General features: G+C 36.7%; 1 protein-coding gene across 1 annotated transcript; it reads right to left on the bottom strand.

Moving 5' to 3' along the window:
* Nucleotides 1–8352: 8352 nt before the first annotated feature.
* Nucleotides 8353–16118, bottom strand: LOC100891018 (transmembrane protein 45B). Its single transcript, XM_003727131.3, has 2 exons — nucleotides 15747–16118; nucleotides 8353–9832 (listed from the first exon to the last, which is right to left on the bottom strand). Exon 2 carries the CDS (start codon nucleotides 9802–9804, stop codon nucleotides 8716–8718), a length of 1089 nt encoding a protein of 362 aa, XP_003727179.2. The 5' UTR covers nucleotides 9805–9832; nucleotides 15747–16118; the 3' UTR covers nucleotides 8353–8715.
* Nucleotides 16119–16490: the final 372 nt, after the last annotated feature.

The following is a 16490-nucleotide window of genomic DNA, read 5'->3' on the forward strand; positions in this document are numbered from 1 at the left end:
AGCAAATAATTATTGCATTCCCCTAATGGCCAAAACTCTGTCTGTTTGTAACCGGTCCGGCGGTGTCACTGAGGTATTAGGTATTCTTGTTCGGCTAAATGGGTTTGCTGTCCGTTTGGGTGATCCGGAATTTGCTCATGCGGCAATAGCTCCCGGCATTGTTTCGTCAAGTATATAGTTAGAGTTATACGGTTGCAGTTGAGTTTCATGTTAGGTTTCTGGTTAGGGTTACTGTTTGTTCCAGGGTTGACTTTAGGAATTCAGTTATTGTTGTCAAGTTTACATCGTATCGGACCCGGCATGCGGTAATCTCTCGCCGTCGGAGATTGAAAGGCACTGATGTTGCTATTCAAGAACAGTTAACAAAAGCCAACTTACAGCTTTTGAAGAGCGTGAAGAAGATCAAGAATGTTCTCACTGCATGGTCTAGTGATGGTCGCGTGATTGCAAAACTCCAAGCATCAAATGGGAAAACAATAAATAGAGCTATCAGGGATGAAAGTGACCTACATACTCTGGAACTCTCCTCGTAAAACCTCAACTTTGTATTTGAATAAAAGGAACTATGGCATATACCCTCTGTCACTATTTGATATTATACTCTCGTTTAAGTTGTATATATTGAATCCTTTGTACATCTGCGATTTTGTTTTGTTCATCATATGTGCACTTTTCTCTTCCAATGCCTCCCAAATATCCTTGCACTTTTTGTAAAAAACCAGTAAGAAATAATCAAAATGCCATGTTATGTATTAGCTGTTACAAATGGGGTCATTTGAAATGTTCCGATGTATCAGATTTCTTTTTCCGATCAAACTCTGACTGGAAATGTGATGTTTGTCTCTGGAAAGAGTTGCCCTTCTCCGAGTGTTCAAGTCCTTCCTTTATAACGAACAATGACACGAGTAGGGAAATAGAACGTATCAATGAATCAATCGTAAGTGATGATTTAGACGTTGTTAAGAATGAAATAACTAAATTACAATTACAAAAGGGACTAAAGTTAGGCCATTTGAATTGCCTATCTTTAAAAAAACATATTGATGAAATAAGATCTTTGGTAAATAGTTGTGGTATGGACATAATGACACTTAGTGAAACCCATCTCTGTTCTGATATTGATGACAGTGAATTATGTATACCAGGGTACACAATCTTACGGCGTGATAGAAACAAATTCGGTGGTGGTGTTGCAAATTTTATTAGAAATGGTATCGAATTTTTGAAAAGAAATGACCTGTTGCAAAATACAGATATTGAAATGATTATAACTGAAATTAAACTTGATAAACAGAAACCATTTCTAGTTGTTTGCTGGTACCGACCACCGAATTCGAACATGAAGGTGTTTGAGGAATTTGAGCAAGTTATTCAAAAAATAGATAACTTAAAAATGCCATATCATGTTCTTGGTGATTTTAATTGTGACGTGATGAATAGCCCTATACTAAACCACACAAAAAAACTTCTTGATATAATGGAGTCATACAACTGTACTCAGTTGATTGAAAAACCTACTCGGGTGACACAGAGATCCGCGACAATCGTTGATCTAATTTTCAGTAACTGTAATGAAAAGATAATTGACAGTGGTGTTGTTGAAGTTTCTATTACTGATCATTACATGATTTATTGTGTCCTTGGTAAATCCAGAGCTGGATTCAATAATTATCATAGGTACAAAACTGGAAGATGTCTGAGAAATTTTGATAATGAAGCCTTCAAAAGAGACATTGGTGATATAGATTTTGATGTTGTCTATACTATTAGTGACCCAGTAAAGGCTTGCTCAGTGTTTCTGTCTCTTTTATTAACGGCCATTGATAAACACGCGCCACTCCGGAGAACACGAGTTAAACTTAAATATTCTCCATGGATGACGCTCGATATTTTACAATTGATTCGCACTAGAGATCGCTTAAAGAATAAAGCGAAGAAATCAAAGAAGGATGATGACTGGGCCAAATATAAAAAAGCCAGAAATAATGTAACAGCACAAATTCGACAAGAGAAGCGAAGTTTTGTCTCGAGAAATATTGAATCTGCTTTGGGAGATGTCAAAAAAGTCTGGAAAACTTTACAAAATCTAGTGCCCACAAAGAAGAATGATACTGAAATTCATTGCATTAAAGTTCAAGAAGAAAGTCTACGAGGTCAGGAATTGTCAAATGCCTTTAACAATTATTTCTCAACTATTGGTAAGGCTTTGCATGGTACATTTTCTACTACTCAAACTGAACCTACACGATTTCTGTACCCTCATGCAACTTTGTTCGAATTTAGGGATGTACTAACTAGTGAGGTTGAGAATATATTAAGGACACTCCCAGTGAATAAGGCTACTGGTCCGGATAATATCCCAGCAAAACTCTTAAGGCCGATTGCCACAATTATTGCTCCATTGTTAACACATATTTTGAATCGATCACTGCGCATGGGCGTTGTGCCTAGTCAATGGAAACATGCACGTGTCACGCCAATTTACAAATCAGGTGATAAAACTTGCATGGAAAATTATCGACCTATATCAGTTATTCCTATATTTGCAAAAATTATGGAAAAGGTTGTCTACAATCAGATTCACGATTATCTAACCAATAATGCAATTCTATCTGATTGTCAGTCGGGATTTAGGCCTTTACATTCCACTGTGAGTGCCCTTCTTAACGTTACAGATAAATGGTTGGATGTAATTGATAAGGGAAATATTGTTGGCTTGGTGATGATAGACTTAAAAAAAGCGTTTGATACGGTCGATTACTCTATTTTATTGCAAAAATTAGAAATGTATGGATTTGATCAATTGTCTTTGGAATGGTTTAAAAATTACTTCAATGAAAGATTTCAGTTTACATCTGTGAATGGTTACCTATCTGAAAAGAGACAAATTATTTGTGGTGTCCCGCAGGGCTCCATTCTGGGCCCACTGTTATTCACTCTTTTTGTAAATGATATGCCAAAATGTATTAACTGTTGTGAAGTCGCACTGTACGCTGACGATACATGCATATATACATCAACAAAAGATCCACAGGAAGCTGTACTTAATTTGAATAATGACCTTATAAGTTTATCTAATTGGTTGTCTGAAAATAAGCTGACAGTTAATCTGAAAAAATGTGAGGCCATGTTCATGGGAACAGCTCAACGTCTGAAGAAAATGCAACATGTATTTGATAACTCTGATATCTTTATTGATGGCATAAAAATTCAACAAGTCGAATGTTGTAAATATTTGGGAGTCGTTATTGATAGGAATTTGCAGTGGAAAAATCACGTTGAATATGTTAAGAAAAAAGTTATAAAATATATTTATCTTCTGAGAAGACTCCGACCATACATTAACCAAAATACGGCACTGTTGTTCTACAAAACCATATTGCAAAGCCATTTTGATTACTGCAGTCCGGTTTGGACAAATACCTGTAAAACATATCTTGGAAAATTACAAATTCTACAAAATAGAGCTCTCCGTACAGTGTTAAAAGTGGATTATTTGTTTCCTTCTAATGATTTATACCGATTACTTAAACTAGACCGTCTGAACGAGCGATGGTCAAAACACCTAGCTTGTATCATGTACCGATCAATTCACCAACTCTGCCCAACCTATCTTAGCAATTTTTTTTCTTTCCACCAATCAAAATATAATACAAGATCTGGCCCACGTAAATTAAAACTTTCCCAACCCAAAACTAATTACGGTAAACGATCACTTGTCTATCGGGGTTCAAAGCTATGGAATTCACTTAGTAACATCGCTCAATCAATAGTCTCAATTCAAGCATTTAAACACTTCCTTCAGAGTAACCCCATCAGATGATTTGTTTTACTATGTTTTGATTGTTTTATACGCAACAATTTTATATTTGGTTTTCTCTCTCGCCTCTCTATTCCTTGTTTCTTTCTTTCGCCTATCCTGCACATTTCTGTTTTTCTTAATGTATATATAATGATTTGTTTTTGTTTTGTTTGCTTGTTTATCATTGTAATCATATCTCAAATGTATTTTATCAACAATTTGTATTTTTATCTTGTGGATGGACCCCTTTGAAGACCAGCTTTTAGCTGAAAAGGGTGATCCTTCCCATATGTGGAAAATAAATAAATAAAAATAAAAAAAGTGTATGAAATGCCCGCAGAGAATTGTCGCAAGAGCACGTACGTGTCGTACAACAGACGGTCGGTCAGGCGGCGTCGGTCTCGCCGGTATTATCAGGGTCCCGTTTCATTAAAAAAATTATCTATAAAAAATGCTTCAGTTTCTATCATAAAGTTGCTCTCAGCCAACAGATGCCTTGATTTCAGTAGCTTATAACAGTAGCTTGTAACTTGTTATTGATTTTATGAAACGGGGTCCAGGTTTTGAGTGACGAGTATTTTATTCCACACGTAGTTCTAATGGTTTGTTTAAACAACTGCAAAATGGTAGCCCGAGAGCTAAATTACATTGCAAGTTTTACAAGTTCAGTTTAAAAAAGCATCGCAACAAAACTTAGACATTGACAAGTACAAAAAATACACAGTAAAATAGATCACATATTATTACATATTCCATACTTGCAAAATATTTCATGTTTCAAATAGTATAAATTCGTCATTATTATTTTTAATAATTATTGTCCAGTGAGGAATATCAATATTTCAAATAGAACTTGAGGCTGATTAATTGAGTTTATGACGAGTAAATACTGAAGATTTGTGTGATGGAAACTGTTTACACCTTTGAGAAGCATAACTCAACTCACTACATCTTGCAAATTGAATGATGCCAACAATTTTACGTGCCTGGTGACCTCGATTATTAATTCAATTGATGTTGAAAAGGGCAAATACTAAAAGGTTACTAATGTTATCCACTACATAATTTTCTAATGTCATACTGTATTCATATGGCAATCATTATAAATAACATAATAAGGTCAAATTCTGTTTCTCTTTTAGGTTTAGCGACGCTGAGCAATTTTCATTCCGGAGCGTCAAAATTCTCCGAGGGGGGGGGGGTATTAACGTACCCCAATAACTCCGGAATATGAAGAGTATATTCTGTAGTGAATAGATTTTTGATCCACACGTTTATACTCTCCTATTCTGGATATGATTCGACGCAACTTTTATTTAAGTTTATTCCTCTCTTTTGCTTATTACGCCGCATGCAAAATTATCTGCTTTTACACTGCAACCGAAAATGGTGCTATAAAGGCAAGAATTCTTTATAAATTTGCCTTGTGTTATTCTTACATTTTTTAATGTGAAACAGATGTCAGGATATCTTTCAAAATGACTTCAAATTTCATCCGTTCTCTTTTGCACCGTTTTCTCTTCGTGGTGTGGTTTCATATGTTAGTAGATAAGGTAGACCCTCCGTTTCCCTATTATTATGTTTATCTGTTTCTTGTATTATCCTTAGGAATAGTTATCCTTTAACTTTGGCACAATTATCTTTATCTTTATGACAGCGTTGTGCGGGTGCAAAATATTTGATTGTTCGATGATAGTTTTACCTTACAGCTATAAGGAATATTTCCATGCTTGTAAGCAAGCAACCAAGGGAACGACGGCTTTAATTCATTTCCGAGGGACTTGGTAATGAAGATAAATGCATTACCAAAGGTCCAAAGGACACGAGTGCATTGAGTTGGTTTCGAACCCTGGGCCTGGTTAAACGTGACCCCTGCTCTATCGCTGAGCCATCGCGTATGTGGGGGGGGGGTTGCTTTAAGTATTCGATTGGCAAAAAACATTTATAATAAGTACCGACTTTCAAATAGTGTTCATAAATAGCTTGGATCATGTTGTTACTCTTTACATTTTATTTGCTGTTGGTTTGATACCAGTCAGGAGATAACTCGCTCCCCCCCCCCCCCCGCCCCGCTCCTTTTCCACCACCACATGCGCTGCATTGCCTGAAATATATCCTTTTATTCCTACATTTGCCCAAGAGTTCGTGTGACAGTATATGGTTTTAAAAAAGGCACGGTAGAAACGGACAGAGCTCGAAAGAGAGAGTGAAGGTGAAATTTGTGACAGGCCTTTGTCGTAGGTACATTAATAATTCACGCAGCGTACAGAGTAATTTGAAAGTAATTAGCTTATGACTTTAATTTAGCTAATGACAAATTTCGATTACGCCTCAGTAAGACAGATTTGCACGATCAGTGGTAATTTATATCAGAGAGATCTCCCTCTCTGTATTATGCGTTACCCTCTCCTTAAAGGCTTTTGAATTAAGATGAAAACTTAATAATGCTAATTTAATGGTTGTGTTAACTTTTTGAAAATAGATGTTGAGAAAAAAAATCAGTTCAGAAGGTGACAGAAAGCAAGGTTCTATATGTGAAAACAGGGGTATATATTGGTATGAAAGTCTTTTGAAAGTATTTCTCTGCTGTTTGACTGATATTGTAGGAATATTTTGTACCGCGATACAAAAAGATTCCAATTTTATCATCAATACCATCGCCATTATCATCGTAGTCGTCTTCATTACCATCATCATCATCATCACCATCATAATCATCATCATCATCACCATCACCACCACCACCATCATCATCCCCATTATCACCACAATCATCGTCATCATCATCATCGTCATCATTAACATAATTACCAACATCATCAACATGATTATCAGCAGCACATCAGCAGCACAACATCCAGCTGCCTCTTCGACCAAGATTTTTCTTCTTCATAAACACTCACAATTTCAATCGTTTTCGGCAAACATTAATTCGAATGAACAAGCATCATATTTCATTCTTTTGAATAAATGAATTAACCTTTTTATTGATTAGTTTTGTAGCCTTCATTAACAAAGCCATCTTAACACAGAGGTTGGCCAGCTTGGTTTCAGTTGGTCACAACATTGCGTATATTCTTTTGTATTATTTTGTGGCCCAACAAAGCGGTATTCGCCATATTGTGCCTAACTCGAACCGGGTTGACCAAACTTTCATAATCAATGGCTCGGTACTCAATTTAAACACTACCCTTTTACGTTAAGTTGTAATCTTACCGATGAAATTATTTCGAAGAGGGCGCTGTCCTGAATGACATTGGATTGTTTTTGGCTCTTCTGGTCTTTTTTAAAAGTGATTTATGTTGTGGCCCAAACATGTGGATCAACGTGAGCATCGCTTTGTAAATGTAAGCAATGAAAAAGCGTCGTGTGAACTACCTTTTGGATTGGATATGGACAAAATACCTCAAATCAGATCGGTTATCTGATAATTTCAATAGGGAAGAGCTTCGTTTTTTACAGTTAAATTTACTTTTGTCAAGATCAGTTAAGTAAAGGTCAGCTGCTAGCTCCTAGACAAACATTTTCCTTATTTGCTGCTTATTTCTGCATATTTCTATATAATCAGCATTCACTTTTTTAAATGATTAAAATCTTTCCAGTTTTCACGTTATTACTCAAAATAGTGAAGTTTGGTTGGTTTGCTTGTTTAACCTGACTGTCAGGAGAGCATGTGTATGCTTGCAAGTAAGCAACCAGGGGACCGCCAACTTTAAATCCTCTCGGAGGGACCTACAGCCTTTTCACACTAAAACAGCTAAAATTCATCGTATCTAGAGATGATTAGTATAAACGTGTTTAACTCAACAGTTTTAAACATGTTTATAGAAAATTTTCCCTGTGTGAACATCGTTTATACGATGTTGGGATAGATACGAAGTCGCCATCCATACGCCCCTAAAAGTAGGCTGCAGATACGAAGTTCGTATCTAGAGAGCTTGACATTTTATGTGTGAAAGGTTATTCGTGTTTAAACGTGTTTAAACTAGATGGAGCGTGCGCTTTGATTGATATGACATGACCTTCAATGCGCAATGGCACTACTGCGCATTTTACGAGCAGTAGTTAATCACGAAACGATTAACAATCGCACCGAAAATGATGTGAATGATGTCGTATGTACAGGTGATTAGTTTAAAGCCCTTTAAACCAATCATGTTTATAGAATTTTAGTTGTGTGTGAAAAGGCTGTTAGTAATGTGGATTAATCCCTAACCAAAGAGCACTAGCGCTCCACTTGGTTTCGAACCCGAGACCTCCCGGTTACGAGACCGTGCTCTACCACTAAGCCATGGCGCCTCACTCAGAATTGCACATAGGTTCATTGATGTTTATCATCTAATCCTTTTTTTTTTATCTTAACGACAGCAATTTCTCGAATCCCTTTTTTATTCTACTATAATCAAAACTGCTTTAGTGACCACCTGAATAGAAAGACCACCTATCTAGAAAGACCACATTTCGGGTTTCCCTTGAAAATGGTTTCTCAATGAAAAAGTAGTAACGAAACCTGTACATAAAGACAACCTGCCTATAAAGATCAATTTATTGTCTCCCTTGAGCGGTCTTTATATACAGGTTTCACTGTATTACCTTTGAGTTTGGTCCATTTTTATTTGTTTAAAATAAATACATTAAACGACGTAAATTATCATTGTAAAAAGTAGTTTGTATAAACTGCAAACCATGTCTGCCGTTATGTAATTAAAGAAAGTTTACGTATCATCTGAATATTGGCAAGTAGGCCTATGCAAAGTATTTAACAAATATTGCAGTTGAATTCTTCCTAATTCGCTTTTAATGACTTCCCCTAAATAAATACTATATCCGTATGTACAAACCTCAAATTGTCACCAGTCATTGAAATGATATATCATCTAATTGATAAAAAATGTCTGTATATACACTTTTCTCTAATTTTTGCAGCATCTAAACTTTGAAAAATACCTGACAATTACGTGAATCAAGCACGTTATTGAAAGAACGGCAAGAACATGCCACGTGAACATCGTCGTCATCATCATCATGTTATGCATTACCTCATCGTCGTCGACTTCGTGTGTTGTGTTGGTGTCTCTCCACGGGTTATATAGAACGAAAGCAATTTGCCAGAACCACGTGCCCTGAACGCATGTAGCCGTGACCCACATGCGCCTGACGCCCGGCGATGCGGGGGTGTACGACCACGGCTCCAGTCCGGCACCGATGGCGCATACGAGGATCGCGATAACGAGCAGGACGTGGATATGGACGTCGATTTCCTCTCGTCCGTGCGTGTGGAAGAAAAACAAAAGACCCTCCACAAAGAAGGCCAGCGACAGGAAGATTTTCTCTCGAGGCCTATCTGATGGGGACGACGGCCTGCACTTGAGGCATGTCTGGAAGACGATATCGGCTACCCCGCTGACGGCGAAGTATGTAAACATGGTTGCATGCTGCCAGTTGTTCATGTTGGTGAAGTTGCCTGTTCTAGGACTGATGATGTACCAACCTCCCCACCAGAGTTCCTCTATGGCGCCAAAGATGCCACATGCAATCTTCAAGATTCCTTCAATGATTAAAGTGTTGGTCAACCATTCTTTGAGAGGCGCGCACTTGCGTTTTGGTTGTCCGTCAGTATCGTGCACCTCCAACGAATCGCAGTGTAGATCTTGGTCTCGTGTTTCCAATTTGTGTTCAGAATCTGGCGGGAAAGCGTCGTCTGCCTCGCGGGAAAAGAGGCATGTCTCTTCGTGATCTGACTCAAAATCAAAGCTCTCCCAACCGTTACTGGTTGAACTCGCACCCTTTTCCAGCTTTCCATGAAAGACACTTCTGCCAAGACCTACATCTTTGTCCTGGTTATGTTCTGATGGAGGAGAGAGTTCTCCGGGTGATCGTGGTGATGGTCTGGACTTCTTCCTTGAGTTTAGAGACAGACTAAAGGCATCTTTGACGATATACAACAGTCCATAGATGAAGAAGAAAGTCCCGGGGAGGATGTGGCCAAGAAAAGTTCCCATGATGGCTTAACTGGTCACTTTATTAAATCTGCATGAAAAGGAGAATAAAACTAAATTAGTCATGATACGACCATCAAATACCAGCGATATTGAAACCTAAATCAGACGAACAATACAAAACAAACAAAACATGCACCGTTCTTATGCGTGTTACGAGTTCTTCGATGCTTTCATTTTGAAAAACACATCATTGTGCAGATCTTTTGACAAAACAGAGCAACCGCAACAACAAGTAAAACAGGGCATTTAATCGTTAACAAATCAATAATACGAGCAATAGCTAAGCTTTGTGTTACCGGGCCCAGCAATGTCTTATGTCGTTCAGCTTTTTTTTAAAGACACGTATCCACTAAGGCAGGAACTCCCAAAGATCATGGAGAAAAGAACTGAATGAGAAAAAAAAAATGGCAACTCACGACTCGACCTAATATCAAGCATTTACATGACGCCTTCTCGTAATTTTGATACGTTTGCCAAAGAAGATGAATTACAAGTACAATATATTCAGACTGACTAACATGAACATTGGCGACAGAAATAATAATTTTAAAATGCAGATCAAGAAAATAAAACTGGGATTAACAGAAAATATCGAGCCTTTTCTCATTATTATTTATTCCGCCTGCCTCTACATTGCTTCTTATCAAGACTCAGGAATAATGACAACTTGGCGGAAATAATGTAATTACATTTACGCCTGGCTTAACATAAGATCTAGTATAAGAAAAAAAGGTTCTTATATACATCAAGAATCAGCGGAATATAATGAGCCTTTTCTCATATTTTGTTCTGCTTGCCACTACCTTACTTTTCCGTTTCAAGACTGAGAGAAAACTGACAATTTGGCGGAAATAATTACAATTATACGCCTGAATTAACATTAAATTTGCCCAGTATAATAAGCTTTTTATAATTATACAACAAGAAACATTATTTCATCTCGAAAGTATACGTGCGGACAATAATAATAATATCCCTTCTTATCTAGCAATTTAGCACGTTTTATAAAACAGCTCTATCTTCCATTGCTTTTGTTGATTTCACGATTATTGTTTTGAGTAGTGGCTATAATGGCAGCTCAAAGAGGAGATTGATGGGGAAAAATGTTATCATAATGTGAAAGAGGATGTCATTTAAGACACATTTCTGCAAGGATTTTTCAAACAAATGTGTTTGAAATCGAATATTGATGAAAGAATACAAAATCTACGTACAAAAGGAAACCCAAATAATGTATTCTTGTACAGACATTTGTTTTCAAACACATTCTTGGGAGGGAATTATTGCAGAAGTGTGTCTTAAAGGCCCACTGCACTACTTGTAGCTACTTGCGCCCTCTATATAACAAACAATGCCTAATCGGTGACCATTGGTCCCCCATGATCCTCTTTTTCTTATGTTATTTGAGAGCTGAGTTGATGAGATAACCACCTGTCCAGTGACCTTGTAGGCTGGTCTAATCCCTCTTTTACACTAGTACTGATGAGCTTTAAATGACATTATGATACAATTAAGTGAAATTTTGCCACCATTTTGGGGCTCCAAACATTTTAAAGGAGCTTTAAGAACTGAGGGGCCTTGTAAGGTGTAAGTAAACGGGGGAAGTGGTAGGCATTGTCGATCTTCTTTGACAGATGATTCATCGTGGAAAAGTGGTCCCATATCATAAATTAAAGAGAAGGTTGAGTTCTGGGAAGAGGTAAAAAATAATTTGTGAGCGTTAACATTGTTATTATGCAAGAACGGAAGAACATCAGATTAAACATGTTCCCTGAAAAGCATGGCTCTTCAAATGCCTTCATATTCTAAATATGACATGAAACATCGTAAAAATCCGGGGTAGGTTTTTTTCGCCATGTGCTCGTGTAGTCCCATATACATCATTCTGTGTACAGTGCTTGTAACTTTGCTAAGATTTGGCAAAATTTCTTATCATTTTAATGATTCCAGAACCTTGCAATACACACAAATACGTATATACTAGATGATCAACCTTTTCTGATAGATTCCACACCGTTTCTTTCACAATGCAATCACATGACCAGAACTCAACTTTATCTTTAAAGGGAAAGTCCACCCCCAAAATAAGTTTGTTTCGATAGAGGCAGAATAATAAGAAAATCAGGTGAGTGAAAGTTTGAGCAAATTCTGAATGAAAATAAGAAAGTTATGAATTATTGAAGTTGTGATCAATCAAATACAAATTGGCAACTCTGTGACTTATCATACGAGCTCTCCTTCATTTGCTTTGTGCATAATATTCCATAAAATCATGTTTTCTTCGTTATTGATGACGGAATATATATTTGTTCCTTGCAGGGGGAGTATAGAAACATATTTGCAATTATTATATTTAGGGTGCATGTATGGTTGAAATTTTTCTTGAGGGAAAATGAAAATTTTATATTTTTTTAGTACTGAGCAAATGGAAGTTGAGCTCGCATGATACGTCATAGAGTTGCCAATTTGTGTTTGATTGATCACAACTTCAAAAATCCTAACTTCCTTATTTTTAATCGGAATTTGCTCAAACTTTCACTGACTTGTTTCTCTCAATTTTCTACTCCTATTAAAACTACCTTAATTTCAGGGTGGACTTTCCCTTTAAGCCATGTAATGCGTAGACACGTAAAAACAATGGATAAAATCGATAGGTAGCTCCTATCTCAATAACGTCCAAAGTTCAAGTAGGCCCTCTGGCTTAAATTGGATAACCAGGCATCACATCTTAACTACTGCAAATACATGTTTGGTATTTTTTAATGTGTTAAAGGTAAAGACCAGTATTGGAAGCGCCCCAATTTCAAAAAATGAAATGGAAGCTCTTATTACCAATCATGTGAAAGAATATGTTTTGAATATTACATGACGATAAAAATGTTGACGGGAAACCGCCTACTAATTGATATATTTGGTAAATTAGTATATCTATATACTGTTGGGAGATACAAATGCACGTGTCGCGCACGTGTGTGTAGTCCCATATACATCTTTCTGTGTACAGTGCTTCTAACTTTATGAAGACTTGGCCAAATTTCTTATAATTTTGATGATTCCAGAACCTTGCAGTACATCGATTTTCTGATGCAATTGCATGACCATAACTGGTCTTTAGCTTTAAGTATTTTTAACGTGGCATGACAGTACTTACAGCCTCACATCAACTTACAAATAATCCATGTTACTTTGCGAGTGCATTTGATAATGAATATGCAGTGCTATAGCAGGTTATTGCACTATGCGTTTCATACGTATACAAAAAAGTAACGTATAAATATATTAAACAGCTTTTTAGTTGACGAATCGTGAGATGGTTGTTTAAGATATGTGTGGAGAAATTGGAAGCTTATAGATTACCTTCAAATTTATACTTTACAAAATAGATTTTATCAGTGGTTAAGGTTCCATTTCATATTTGTAATGCTTTCATTATCTCGTTACTATTCATTAACTGAGGCTTTATTTGAACAAAATTATTTAAATGCAGTTCTATTCATAAAATTGAAATACACAGATAAATACAGGTACACAGAATGGATGAAATATTGTTTTCTGGTCAATGTAGTCATGACGGAATGGAACCACTGATAAAATCTATTCTTGAAAAGCATAAATTTGGAGGTAATCTATAAGCTTCTGCCGTTTTGGATACAAAAGTTTCAAATTTCTCCACACATATTTTAATCAAATATCATAAACATTGATGTGTCGAGGTCGAGTGGATACGTCACCGGCGGGACTGTGGATCACAAGTTCCGCGGTTCGAGTCTCGCCGCGGTAATAATGTCCTTTGAGGCACATCATGATAATTTTGAAGCGCAATTTCGTTTAAAATATTTATATAATATTGGATGGCTTTGAGTGTGATACAAGAATATATTGCTTGAGCTATGACAGTATTAGACGAGTCGAAGACGAGTCGAATATTGTCTTAGCGAGAGCAATATTATCTTGTATCACACGAAAACAAAGCCATACAATATTATTAATATTATCTATATTAGTCTGACTAGCGAAATAACAAATTTGAGTTACCTCGGTAAATATTGTTTTTCGTGTGATATCGATAGTTGAACTTCCTGGATGACTGAGCAATATGAAAACAATATTGGTCAGTCATCCGGGTATTGCGCTAAAGAAATCGAATACACTGATTTATTGTACCACTTGGAAGCCTTATATATACAGATAATAATACACCATATCACAGACACTGATAACACGTAGGGCCATGCATCTCAGATTTGACATTGTTAAACGATGCCTTTAAGTACATGTTTAAATGAGAAACCATTTTCAAGGGAAACAAAAATGTGGTCTGTGTAGACAGGTGGTCTTTCTATACAGGTGGGTCACTAAAGCATAATTGACTATAATGTATAAATATAATGGCCCGTATTCTGAAGTCGTGTCTAACTTAGCCATGTCTAAGTTAAACAACTGTTTAGTTAAACAGGAGTAAGACACGACTTCAGAATACGGGCCTATGTGTCTAGTAACATTGTGTCAATTTCTTTTCATTTTGGTGATTCTAAAACATTACATTTACAGTATACATCGAATCACTGATCGCGTTGGGTGGATAAAAGTGCCTTGCCATGGGCATGTTAGTTTACTCTAATTTTATGCTTTCTTCTTGAGGAAAAGTTTCCACAAGTCAAAAGCTTGACATGGCCTTGCCAGACATAGCAACAGTTAGTGGATGCAAAATGGATTCAATCCTTCGAGATGCCATCATGTAAAGTAGGTGAATATAATAATTGGTAAGTAAATTCAGGAGAAAAACATAAATGTAAACACATTTAAAGCAGGTAGCAATCAAGTATACAAACAAACCGTATGTCGGCCTTCAACTCTAATAATAAGCTTACATATAGCTAGTGGTATATAATATGATGTTTAACACGGCTCTATACGAGAGAATATGATATATTATAATCTACATGTATATAAGGCTTCCAAAAGTTGGTACAATAAAATCAGTGTATTAACTATCATTTGCGCAGTAACCGGATGTCAGATCAATTACATTGTTTTCGTATTGCTCTGTCATCCGGAAACTTCTAATGTCGATACAATATTGCTTGGTTACATTTACCGAGGTAAGTCGAATTTTATTATTTCGCTAGTCAGCCTGATATAGATGAAATAATAATTGAAATTTTTCCCAGGAAGCACTACATATAAAAAAGAACATATTGCTCGAGCTAGCGACTCGTCCAACATTGTCATAGCTCGAGCAATAATTCTTTTTTTTATATGTAGTGCTTCCTGGGAAAAATTTCAATTATTATTTAAACATAATAATTTGTGGCTTACACCCAGTAAATAAGATCGATTGATCGATCTGTATTGTATATTTTCTGACTTGTTTTTCAATACAGATCGATCAATCGATCTTATTTACTGGGTGTAAGCCACAAATATGTTTAAATAATAATATATTCTTGTATCACACTCAAAACCATCCAATATTATATAAATATCCTCTCATGAAGCGCAGAAATTATGCCAAGATATTCTACTGCACTGCAAGAGCTCTTGATGTGCATAAAATATCTCCAACATGCAGTTAAATGAAAAGATGTACTTTTAGTTTGATTTAAAAGTAACGATGGTGTTGTCCTCATTTCCAACGTACCTGCGCATACAACTGGGATTAAAGACGTGAGCCGAAATAAAGAAAAAATGTTTAGCGTGCCCAACGCTTCCTTTTTTGAGGCCGCCTGCTTTTTTTCCTTCCTTTATGAAAAAACATGAAAAACATATTTCCTGTTGCATCTTTACCATACATATCCCAAATTCCTGAGTACAAGTGGCAGCCATTTTGGAAGGGAATAAAAAGGACCTCCTCCTAGTTTTTTCTCAAAAAGACAGGACACTAAACATGTTTTTCTGATCTTTGGCTTTATCAAAATTCGACTCAAAACCACAGTGCTTACCATAACGGTTACTCTCGGTCTCGATCTGTACTCGGTGCTAGCTGGACGGTAATCCTCAAAAATACTCCTTGTAAGGTCCAATTTTAACTGGAGAATGAATTTTATGCCCATGCACGATCAGGTGATATCAGTCTCTTTGCTCTTGGTCTAATCACTGTCGATATAAGTAAACGCCTAAACATTTACACGTGTCATTGTGTTGTGCAAAGGAAACAAGTGTCCTTGATGGCCGTCTGTAGAACCAGGTCCATGGACTATGGCGTTATAGACCTATACTCCTCTACAGAACCAACCAAACAAAGTCGAATTGTACTTCGGTTCAGTAACTTCAGTATGCTGAACCATAGAATGTTTGCTCGAGTTAAATAAGATGTAGGCCATGTCGGGCCATGTATTATGCATGTATAATGATAATTGATTATATCTTGTACGTACCGCTTCCTTGGTTTACCAACAGCAGGCGATTGATCTGATTTAATCGCGTCGTGGAGGTTAGGTCTTTGATTGGTGGCAGCTGTTAATCATTAACTCCCCTCTTTCTTCGGTGACAATGCCTAATCGATTTTCTTTTAATTATTCGATATTTATGTATGTCTTTGTCTATGGGTCTCAGATTATCCCCCTTCTCTCTCTCTCTCTTTCTTTCTCTCTCCCTCTCTCCCCCTCTCTCTCCTCTCTCTCCCCTCTCTCCCCTATCTCGACTCCCCCTCTCTTTCTCTCCCACGCTTTATCTTTCTATCTATC

The sequence above is a fragment of the Strongylocentrotus purpuratus genome, unplaced genomic scaffold (assembly GCF_000002235.5).
Source record: "Strongylocentrotus purpuratus isolate Spur 01 unplaced genomic scaffold, Spur_5.0 spur5_scaffold_12, whole genome shotgun sequence".
Lineage (NCBI taxonomy): Eukaryota > Metazoa > Echinodermata > Echinoidea > Camarodonta > Strongylocentrotidae > Strongylocentrotus > Strongylocentrotus purpuratus.